Consider the following 11,970-nt stretch of genomic DNA (forward strand, 5'->3'; position numbering starts at 1 on the left):
CAAATTTGCTATTTAAATATAGGCCTACAGTTCAGTGGGTCAGACTATTTTGACACCGTGCCAGTAAATTGATTAGGACAGCTCTGGAACATTCTCTTGCTATTTCCGGGATTCTATCATCCTCAACCGACCTTCGTATTTTTTCAAGTGATTTATGCAACACACGAGCTAGATTTCAACCAATCAATGCGTTGAGGGGTATAAAAAAATTACAACTGATCCTAGTGCTGGTTGATTCCTTACATGTGGCCATATAACGCATTCCGCATTGAACAATAGTGGTTAAATTCTGATTGTAGATCATTTTGACTGCTAGAACGTACTAGAAGTGCAGAATTTTACAGGCAGGTGAGAGAGGAGTTCTTGGAAGCTGATTGGTTCACAAGTTATCCGGAAGATACATGAACGCTTTCGCCGGCATCTTCTTTTCTCATTCATCGGGTAGCGGAGACTGAACAGTTTTCATACAGAATTGCCTACATCACATCCAGGTAATAAAAGGAAACATATTTTAATCTGTATAGCCTACGTCATTGCCAGTTATAGGCATATGTAACGTGATGTATTTTTCCTACAATTGTTTATATATTCGCTTCGGTATCAGTGTGTCCTTATTAGATGTAATATACTTATTTGTCGATTAAGATCATTTATGTTAATATTGTTATGTTCACTGTAGGTCTATTCAACAATTCTACGAGACGACAGCCTTTGATGCCAGATTAGTCTGTAGAAAATGTTATAGCCTACCAGTGAAATGGCCGCAATTTTAATGCGCTTGGCTGCGGAGCCAGCTGTACTGCAGCACTCAGCGTTGTCCTTCAGGAGCCGGGTTGGGGAGGGTGTAAAGCACGTGCCTCCCCCTTCCCAGATGGTCAGGGATCATCCTAGATTAATCGCGTTGACGAACTATGCCAACCTGGGTGAAAGGGGAATGATGCCAAGGCAAGACATAACAGATAATAATATTAGGCTGAATGGTGGTGTGTTCACTGGTATTGTGAAGTTGTTCTATTAAATGGAGACCTATACGTGCGCCATTACACACAGTCTTTACCTACGGGCTTGTATGCCATTGGATATTACTCTTCCAACTGCCATCACAATTATATGAACCTTATGCTACATGGTGAATTCCTCCATGGAACTGCAGTAGCGGAGCTCTCGCAAACCTTTCTCTCCATAGAGTTTTCGGCGCCAGCTGCTGGCCACTTGTGAAGTACAATGCTGATGCTGTGTTTTAACGTTTTAGGAAAGTCAATCATCGCTTGCGAAAGTTTTTTTAAAACTGATGGTCCTTCTTTCATATAAGCAAAAAATAATATATCCTCCAGCAGACGAACTACACTTCCGCTACACTTCCTCCCAGTTACCCATATACACAGGTGTTTGAGCATGCTAGATGGTTAAATACCTGTGTGTCGTCTGTCTTCCGTAAACAATCGCTGTAACATGGAGATATGGCTGTGTGGGAACACAGCCTATGAAGTTGTAGTAATTACAATATTGTAGTCATTTGTTTTATTAAAATTATTGCTGATATGAAATATATTTTCCGCAATTGACTCATGTTCATGTTTAGAGCACGCGTCAGGACTCTTTAACAAAAGTCCTCCAGGTAGAAGATGCCTTCATCAATAGGCGCTAACGGTAGTTAGTATCTATGAATAGGCTAACGGTTGCCTAGCCTTTACAATGGTCCGTTGGGAATCACAAACCACCCCCTCGCTCGGAAGGTGTGGCTGATGAAACGGAGGGTGACTTTCAACGAGTGGCGATTGGATCAAGAAACCCATCAAATTTGGGATACACTCCTGACTTGAATGATACAGTTAATGTTCCACTTTTCAATAAAACCAGCATGAAATTCAAATGAACAAATCCCCCCTGTCATTTTACAAGCTATAAACCTCAGTAACATTTCATTTGGGAAGTATTTCATATTTTATTTAACTAGATAAGCCAGTTAATTACAAATCCTTATTCACAATGACGACCTACCCGGCCAAACCCGAACGACGCTGGGCCAATTGTGCACCGCCCTATGGGACTCCCAATCACGGCTGGATGTGATGCAGCCTGGATTCAAACCAGGTACTGCAGTGATACTACTTGCACTGAGATGCAGTGTCTTAGACCACTGCGCCACTCGGGAGCATCATTCATCAGTTACATGTGTCATGTCTCGAGATCAGACATGAACAAATGCACGTGACATAATTAGGCATGCCTCTCCGTTCTTTTTTATGAAACTCAAAATATATTGCAGTGCCTGTCGGGATAGCACTGAGGCACGCAGCCTTGCTGCCTCTGATCGAATTGGCCAACTGAGTGTCTAATTAGCCCCTACACCCTCAATAATTTCCACTCCCTCAACTTTGGGACGCTTGTGCAAATGGCGGCGGTGAACGCGCAGGTGGGGAGGCGAAGTGGGTGAATTGGGATTCAGCCTGGCAGGTCCTTTTGCCCTGCCTAAGATGTCTGTCTGGCCCATCCAATGCCAGCGCAGGAATGACACTGAGTGCCTTACTTTTCCTCGAACAGGATTAGTCACCATTTTTAGGAATTGAATGAGTCATCGTATTTCCCCATATAGGAAGTTGCTCTATGATCTTTGGTGTGACTCATAATCCACAGTCCAAGTCTCATACTTTACCTTGAGTGATCATGACTGCCACCTATTGATATGACTTCTCAGCATTACATATTTATTTATCTCATCACAGTAACCATGTCTAAGGGAACAGCGGTCGGCATCGATCTCGGGACCACCTACTCCTGCGTGGGTGTGTTCCAGCATGGCAAGGTTGAAATCATTGCCAATGACCAGGGCAACAGGACCACTCCAAGCTACGTTGCCTTCACTGACTCTGAGAGGCTCATCGGTGATGCTGCCAAGAATCAGGTTGCCATGAACCCCTGCAACACAGTTTTTGGTAAGTTTGTTCTGCTAGATGTCATTGAAGGTGTGTGTTTTAATGATGGTTAAATTTGACGATATAACTTGGTTCACTTAGATTCAGTTGATTCCTGACATTTGTTGTTTCCACTAGAGGTTTTATAACCAAACATGGTTCTAGTATCTTCCTTGGATGTCTGAGTGAGAAACCAAAGGTCAGTTGGTATGATTGGAGTATGTCTAATGCAATCAATAAGACTTTCATTTGTGTATTCCAGATGCTAAGCGTTTGATTGGCAGAAGGTTTGAGGATACCGTGGTTCAATCCGACATGAAGCACTGGCCATTCAACGTCATCAGTGACAGCGGACGCCCCAAAGTGGAGGTTGAATACAAAGGCGAGACCAAGAGCTTCTACCCTGAGGAAATCTCCTCCATGGTGTTGGTCAAGATGAAGGAGATTGCAGAGGCCTACCTCGGGAAGGTGAGTTTGAAATGCATTGCCCACTGGGCACAAACTGGTTGAATCAACATTGTTTCAATGTAATTTGTCAATGTATTGTGATGTGGAAACTTCAAATCCAATGTATTAAGTCATCAACTGTTTTGATGGTGAAATTTCAACCACAGGATTATGGTAACCAATTTTCAAATAGACAAACCTTGTATAAAATATGTTGCATTTGTACCTTTGAGAAAATGGCGCCGGTAGAGAGGGCAGCCATGCTTCTAGCCCCTAGGCAACTTTGCAGTATAATTTGTTTATTTCTTACATTAGACCAGAATTGTTATTACATACAGCCAGGATTTTTTAAATTTTTTTAACTCAAGCATTTCGCTACAATAACATGTATGTGATCAATAAAATTTGATTTGAAACAATCTCAGATTTTCTACATTTTATTCACAATCAGAAAAAAAGTCTGGTCAGCACCTCCTACTGGCGAGTTAATCTATCTACAGCTATCCATTTGGTCTCCCATCTAGGGTTTTAACCAAGCAACACTTTGATAATTGTCACAGACAATTACTACCAATGTGCTATCGTGAGATTTGGAATTTCCCTTAACTAAATGGATGTACTGTTGCTGTCCAAGTCATTCTAAACGTTAGATTTAACAAAGCAAATGTAACGTAACCATACTTTCATTAATGATATGTATACTATTTAGGCCTATATAGCATTTGCAAAGTCATCAACAGCTACTGATTTAAATTCAACCCAGGGTTCAACAAAAAAAATAGACAATACATATTAGGGCTGGCAATTGCCAGGGATCTCGCATTACAATATTATCACGATGCGTAAGTGCTGATACAATATGTATTGACTCTCAGTTCTATATGCATTGCGATTCGATACTGATTTTTATTGCGATTCGACGTTCTGAACATATTGCTCACCATATGTCTTCTGCAGAGGGACGAGCGCGCCATGAGTTTTGATGGAAATAAGTGCTGAAATCATGCTCCCAGTTAACCTTGATTGAGAACAAGTTATGAAGGGAACTACTGGAGTTTGTCTAGCCGAACCTAGCGTATCATTAGCACAATACTATCTCTTAAATAATATGCTGATATGTAACTGTGTCTATCAGCAAAAAAATAAATGTCAATTTTTCAGGACTCTGTCTTTCAAAGATAATTATTAAAAACCAATAACTTCATTGTAAAGGGTTTAAACACTGTTTCCCATGCTTGGTCAATGAACCATAAATGATTAATGAACATGCACCTGTGGGATGGTCATTAAGACACTAACAGCTTACAGACAGTAGGCAATTAAGGTTACAGTTATGAAAACTTAGGACACTAAAGAGGCCTTTCTACTGACGCTGGGGGGGAGATGCCCAGGGTCCCTGCTCATCTGCGTGAAAGTCCTTTAGGCATGCCGCAAGGAGGCATGAGGACTGCCTATGTGGCCAGGGCAATAAATGGCAATGTCCGTTCTGTGAGACGACGGCGCTACAGGACGGACAGCTGATCATCCTCGCAGTGGCAGACCACGTAACATCTGCACAGGACCGGTACATCCGAACATCACACATGCGGGACAGGTACAGGATGGCAACTGCCTGAGTTACACCTGGAACGCACAATCCCTCATCAGTGCTCAGACTGTCCGCAATAGGCTGAGAGAGGCTGGACTGCGGGTTTGTAGGCCTGTTGTAAGGCAGGTCCTCACCAGACATCACTGGCAACAACGTCACCTATGGGCACAAATCCACCGTTGCTGGACCAGACAGGACTGGCAAAAAGTGCTCTTCACTGACGAGTCGCGGTTTTGTCTCACCAGGGGTGATGGTCGGATTTGCGTTTATCATTGAAAGAATGAGCATTACACTGAGGCCTGTACTCTGGAGCGGGATTGATTGAGGTGGAGGGTCCGTCATGGTCTGGGGCGTTGTGTCACAGCATCACCCGGGCTGAACTTGTTGTCATTGCAGGCAATCCCAATGCTGTGCATTACAGGGAAGACATCCTCCTTCCTCATGTGGTACCCTTCCTGCAGGCTCATCCTGACCAGACCCTCCAGCATGACAATGCCACCAGGCATATTGAGCGCTCTGCCTGATTTCCTGCAAGACCCGGAATGTCAGTGTCCTGCCATGGCCAGTGACGAGCCCGGCTCTGAACGTCTGGGACTTGTTGGCTCGGAGGGTTATGGTTAAGGCCATTCTCAGAAGTGTCCGGGAACCTGCAGGTGCCTTTGTGGGGGCGTGACATCTCACAGCAATAAATGGCAAATCTGGTGCAGTCCATGAGATGCACTGCAGTACTTAATGCAGCCCCCCCCCCCCCCCCCCTTGTTCAGGGGAAACAAAAACATTTCTGCGTAATTTGTTCAGTTTGTCTCAATTGTTGAATCTTGTTATGTTCATGCAAATATTTACACATTACGTTTTCTGAAAATAAATGCAGTTGACAATGAGGAAGATATCTTTTTTTTTTTTTTTGTCTTGACCCACTGGGTGCATTTTGGCACATTCCTCCTGACCGAGCTGGTGTAACTGAGTCAGGTTTGTAGGCCTCCTTGCTCGCACTTTTTTTTCCTTCCAGTTCTGCCCACATGTTCTATAGGATCTTCAAGGTCCTTTGCTGTTGTTCTGGGATTGATTCGCACTAAAGTATTTTCATCTTTAGGAGTGGTATGACAGCTGCGTGGTCCCATGGTGTTTATACTTGCTTTCTATTGTTTGTACAGATGAAAGTGGTACCTTCAGGTGTTTGTAAATTGCTCCCAAGGATGAACCAGACTTGTGGAGGTCTACAAAAAAATATTCTGATGTCTTGGCTGATTTCTTTAGATTATTTTTCCCCCATGCTGTCAAGCAAAGAGGCACTGAGTTTGTAGGTAGGCCTTGAAATACTTCCACAGGTACACCTCCAATTGACTCAAATGATGTCAATTAGCCTATCAGAAGCTTCTAAAGCCATGACATTTTCTGGAATTTTCCAAGCTGTAAAGGCACAGTCAACTTAGTGTATGTAAACTTCTGACCCACTGGAATTGGTGATACAGTGAAATGATCTGTCTAAACAATTGTGCATGAAAAGTAATTTTTCCAACAAGGTAGATGTCCTAACAGACTTGCCAAAACTATAGTTTGTTAACAAGAGATTTGTGGAGTGGTTAAACAAGTTTTAATGACTCCAACCTAGGTGTATGTAAACATCCGACTTCAACTGTGTGTGTGTATAGATATTTTCACTAATGCGTATCGTCCTAGGGTTTCAAGCGTTGGTTCATTTCTAATTTAGTCATGGTAACTTGTTGGATTCTCGTCTCCATCTCAACCAAAAAGATAAAGAATATGACTAAATCTACCTTTAAATGCACTTTAAATACAGTAGTTTGATTTAGTCCTATTCCTTATTTTTGATTGAGACGTGAATCCAACATCTCAATTATACATTTGTTGACAAACTGGAATTAAGCCAGACTGTCAGTGGCACAAAAGATACATCTCCTTCAAATGTTGATATTTTTTGCTTTGACAACCAAACTCAATTCAATATCACTTTTGAATCCAGTAAAGGGCCTATTAACAGAAGTTACGGCTATTTTACGAACTAATATAACAGTATTTATTCAACCTTAAATGAGTAACCCATCCATGGCCACATTTTGAGGCTACTAACTATAAATGTCTTGTGTAATCATAGAAAGTGTGGAAAGGTTGCAGGTTGGTGAATCTTCACAATCGCTATAATAATCTGCGCAGAATCTAGATCAGCATTGATGACTCGCAATCCAGGTCATTTGGTTGTGCTTCATATAATAGCACATTTTATTCCCATTTGAACTTTTAAATGGTTGAATGTGCAGTGATGACACATTTAGATGACAACTTAACCAAAAATTAGACACTTTTTGTTGCAATTTGGTTACGCTTTAAGACCTTACACATGGTTAGATGGTTGATAACACATTGGGAATTCAAACTTCTGGCTGTCCTTTTTGAGTGGGTGAAAAGGTTGAAATCAAATTGATCTCATCCAAAAATGTTCCACTTTGAAATTGTGGTGTGCCCAGTGGGTTCAGGGTATTATTGACAATAAGTCTATTCATTCCCACCCTTTCTCCCCCCCCCCCCCCCCCCCCCCCCCCCCCATCTTTCTTTGTAGACTGTATCAAACGCGGTTGTAACAGTTCCAGCTTACTTCAATGACTCTCAGCGCCAAGCAACCAAAGATGCTGGAACAATCTCTGGTCTGAACGTTTTGCGAATCATCAATGAGCCAACTGCTGCCGCTATTGCTTATGGCTTGGACAAGAAGGTGAGACCCATATCTTTTAGAGGTTAAGGTCTAGTTATGTTTTATTGAAATTGTAATGATCCTTTAAAGATAATTTGTTCATTTCAATTAGTTGATAGCACATTAAATCTAGTTTGTCCCTATGGTTAAGTTTATGCCTGCCATTCATAGTTTCCACCAGTGGTTGTAAAACCAAAAATAGCCCAACACCTTCCTGGATGTCGGAGTGAATACATCAGCTAGGGTCGATTTTGATGGCGGTTAATTCAGGAAGTGATTAAAAAAATAAAACGATTGTTTAAACTCGAATAACTTTTGAAATAAATTGATTCTACTCAGTGTTTTGAGAAATCAATGAAAATAGATGCCTTTTTTTGTGTTAAATTTCAGTTTTAATTGACCCCAGCCCTGGAATACATAGCCATTTGTCATTTGGTTTCTAGTTTGTTTTTATAAGTGCAAATACTGAGTGTTCTCTTCTGTTTCAGGTCGGTGCTGAAAGGAATGTCCTTATCTTTGATCTGGGTGGCGGCACCTTTGACGTGTCCATCTTGACCATCGAGGATGGCATCTTTGAGGTCAAGTCCACTGCTGGAGACACTCATCTGGGTGGAGAAGACTTTGACAACCGCATGGTCAACCACTTCATCGCGGAGTTCAAACGCAAGTACAAGAAAGACATCAGCGACAACAAGAGGGCTGTTCGCCGTCTCCGCACCGCATGTGAGAGGGCAAAGCGCACCCTGTCCTCCAGCACCCAGGCCAGCATCGAGATCGACTCTTTGTACGAGGGAATCGACTTCTACACCTCCATCACCAGGGCTCGCTTTGAGGAGCTCAATGCAGACCTTTTCCGTGGCACCCTTGACCCAGTGGAGAAATCCCTCCGCGACGCAAAGATGGACAAAGCCCAGGTACACGACATCGTCCTGGTCGGAGGCTCCACTCGTATCCCCAAGATCCAGAAACTGCTCCAAGATTTCTTCAACGGCAAAGAGCTCAACAAAAGCATCAACCCCGACGAAGCTGTGGCCTATGGCGCAGGTGAATCACTGATAATCTTGTTTGCTCTGTGGCCAATGGGCTTCTATAATGAGCCTTAAATCAATAGTTTCGCCGTGATGAAGTTTAATCCTGCCATTCGTAGTTTCCACCAGAGGTTGAAAGACCAAAGATGGCCCAATACCTTCCTTGGATGTCTGAGCGACAATGGCACATTGCGTCTACAGTAATGTTTTTCCATGTGTCTAACCTCCCATTCTCATTTTCAGCTGTCCAGGCAGCCATACTTTCAGGTGACAAGTCTGAGAATGTCCAGGACCTGCTTTTGCTGGACGTCACACCCCTCTCCCTGGGTATTGAGACCGCTGGAGGTGTCATGACCGTCCTGATCAAACGTAACACCACCATCCCAACCAAGCAGACCCAGACCTTCACCACCTACTCAGACAACCAGCCTGGTGTGCTCATTCAGGTGAGGGGGGGGCCTGCAAGAAATGCCCATTTCAGGGCAATGTTTCCTCATTCCTTTGGCCACTATCTGTGATGCCGTTTACTCCTGCTATTTGTTGTTTCCACCAGCGGTTGAAAGACCAAAGATTGCCCAATACATTCCTTGGATGTCTTGAGCGGCTTTTAGTGAAATGTACTTCTCATTTGAAGACATGTATGTTTTGCTAATATTGACTGTATCCTCCAGGTGTATGAGGGTGAGAGGGCCATGACCAAGGACAACAACCTGTTGGGCAAGTTTGAGCTGACTGGAATCCCCCCTGCACCTCGCGGTGTTCCTCAGATTGAGGTCACCTTCGACATTGACGCTAATGGCATCCTCAATGTCTCTGCCGTTGATAAGAGCACTGGCAAGGAGAATAAGATCACCATCACCAATGACAAAGGTAAACAACAGCATATGTGACCAAAGTGAAATTTGATTACAATATGCACACTTGGATAGTGTATGATCCTTAACTTAACCCTTCAAAAAATGTCTACCCAGGTCGCCTGAGCAAGGAGGACATTGAGCGCATGGTCCAGGAGGCTGAGAAGTACAAGTGTGAGGATGATGTGCAGCGTGACAAGGTCTCGTCTAAGAACTCACTAGAGTCTTACTCTTTCAACATGAAATCTACCGTGGAGGATGAGAAACTGCAGGGCAAGATCAGCGACGAGGACAAGACTAAGATTCTGGACAAGTGCAATGAGATCATTGCCTGGCTGGATAAGAACCAGGTACAGTATATTGATGTGCCCATCATTATTTTAAAACCAAGTTATTACCATAACGTGACAAGAAGGGAAATCAATTCATCTTAATCTGTGTATTTGTTTCAGACTGCGGAGAAGGAAGAGTATGAGCACCAGCAACAGGAGCTGGAGAAGGTGTGCAACCCCATCATCACCAAGCTGTACCAGAGTGCCGGTGGTATGACAGGCGGTATGCCCGGAGGAATGCCTGGAGGCTTCCCAGGTGCTGGTGGTGCCGGTGCTGCTCCTGGAGGTGGTGGATCCTCAGGCCCCACCATTGAGGAAGTCGATTAAACCCAATGTCATTATCCTGTAAACACAAAGCACATAACCCCAGTGGCCCAATCTGTAGTAAAGCCAAGGCTGGTCAGTAATTTGAATTGATAATAGCTGCTATGTATGTTTTAGATACTTGAAGATGTACACTGTCCAAGACAGTGAGATTTTAAGGAACAAAAGTTTGTCTACATTTTGAGTCCTGGAGAATAAATTATTTGTCATTGGCCTTGACTTTTTTTTAAATTTGTTTTCACACCCAATTCCTCAATTCAATGAAGGGAAATTAAGTAGGCTTCCCTTATACACAGATTGAGAAGGACAGTTATTTTATTTTTTGTGAGGGGAATTATCTAAATAAGATGGTGTGCATAAGTCAAATTTGTGCAAGGCACATTCCTACTAGTGCCTGATAATGGAATCCGGTGACTCATCGAAGTCGCATATATCGTAGCTAACACTCTGATGACCCACTGACAATGTTTTGAGGCCCAAATCTCACAACAAACTGCTTTGTTTAGTTTACCATATGAACAGTTTCCATTAAATAAAGATGCAGTGAGTAGACCATTTGGTTATATTCTTGTCTGAGGTCTGCCAGAAATAAGTAGAGTTTTGGCATGGAGGTTTGGTACAGACCAAACTTCCATACCTCACTCTCCCCCATATTGCAAGCAAAACATTGTAGTGGACTCCCTCTTGCTACTGGAGAGACATTTTTAGAGTTAATGTCATGCAATTCTCCACATTTTTGTCATGGGGTGTAGAGAAAATGTTTCAGTTTTAAAGCAAATTTGCTTCAGTTTTACACATTTTGCAAGGGGCAGAGGATTTTGCAATTGTATTACTAATTACCTGCATTCTACACATTTTGCCATAGGTTGGAGAGAAATGTTTTGAATATATCTGAGTGAGACTGCCTAACAAAATCAATGGGGCCAGTAGTTTGATTTTGATAACACGTTTAGATAGTGATCAGCTAATTTAGCTATCTAAAATATTTGCTGACATGGGCTAATTGACTATCAGTGACTGACATGAGGAATACTGCTGATGCACAACCATATTTTTCAATGGAACCTTGTTTATTCTAACTCGCCACAGTTGAGACTAAGACTAAGTGGGAGATTTGATCCGAGGGCCTTCAAAAGGCCTAAAATGTGCATACTCTGCCTACCTGGGGTATCAGGTTATGCAAAACGTATTTTCCCTAGTTCTTGATAGAGCTAGAGGACTCTAGTGCCAAAAAGTTTGCTTTCGCATGGGCAGCACAATTGAGGACTTTCACAATTTTTAAGTAGTCAACTGGGTGGAACTCTATGGGTTAAGGATCACATAATTCCATCCAGGGTTCTGTTCAAAATTGAGATGGCCTCAATGACGCTGTCCATGTTCTCACAGACACCATCATGGGACAGATACAATGTGTCCTCTTAACTATTTCTATGGGATATTATATGTGAAAGAGACGTCAGAAGGAAGTGAGACATCCTACTCGATTATTCTTACTGGTTCATATCGAATCAATTAACTAAGCAGACCAGACCCAGCTGCTATCACATTGGTGCCAATGGGAGAGCCACCCCGTTAAGCGGACAGACGTATATAAAAAAAAAAGGGTTAACAGCCTGAGTGGGACATCTTAATTGATTCCCCATCTTTCGTGATGACATCTTCCACTTTACTTCCGGGTCATGTCCCCTAATCTTTTGAATGTGCTTGACGATTATACCATTACATTCGTGAAAAAGTGGTCATTCAAGATATATATAAAATTATATTTGTTA

At 42.6% G+C, this 11,970-nt stretch overlaps 1 protein-coding gene and 1 non-coding gene across 2 annotated transcripts; both read left to right on the top strand.

Moving 5' to 3' along the window:
* Positions 1-345: 345 nt before the first annotated feature.
* On the top strand, positions 346-10,417 carry LOC100135842 (heat shock cognate protein 70b). The gene is given in 10 exon segments (XM_021623826.2): positions 346-491; positions 2,727-2,936; positions 3,178-3,383; positions 7,529-7,681; positions 8,149-8,704; positions 8,932-9,134; positions 9,360-9,558; positions 9,660-9,892; positions 9,995-10,099; positions 10,101-10,417. Coding segments are annotated over 9 exon segments (1,983 nt in total). The 5' UTR covers positions 346-491; positions 2,727-2,731; the 3' UTR covers positions 10,224-10,417.
* On the top strand, positions 8,774-8,867 carry LOC118937904. The gene has a single exon (XR_005035313.1). It is a non-coding gene; the product is annotated as a small nucleolar RNA SNORD14 (small nucleolar RNA).
* Positions 10,418-11,970: the final 1,553 nt, after the last annotated feature.

Source organism: Oncorhynchus mykiss, chromosome 12, assembly GCF_013265735.2.
Source record: "Oncorhynchus mykiss isolate Arlee chromosome 12, USDA_OmykA_1.1, whole genome shotgun sequence".
NCBI lineage: Eukaryota > Metazoa > Chordata > Actinopteri > Salmoniformes > Salmonidae > Oncorhynchus > Oncorhynchus mykiss.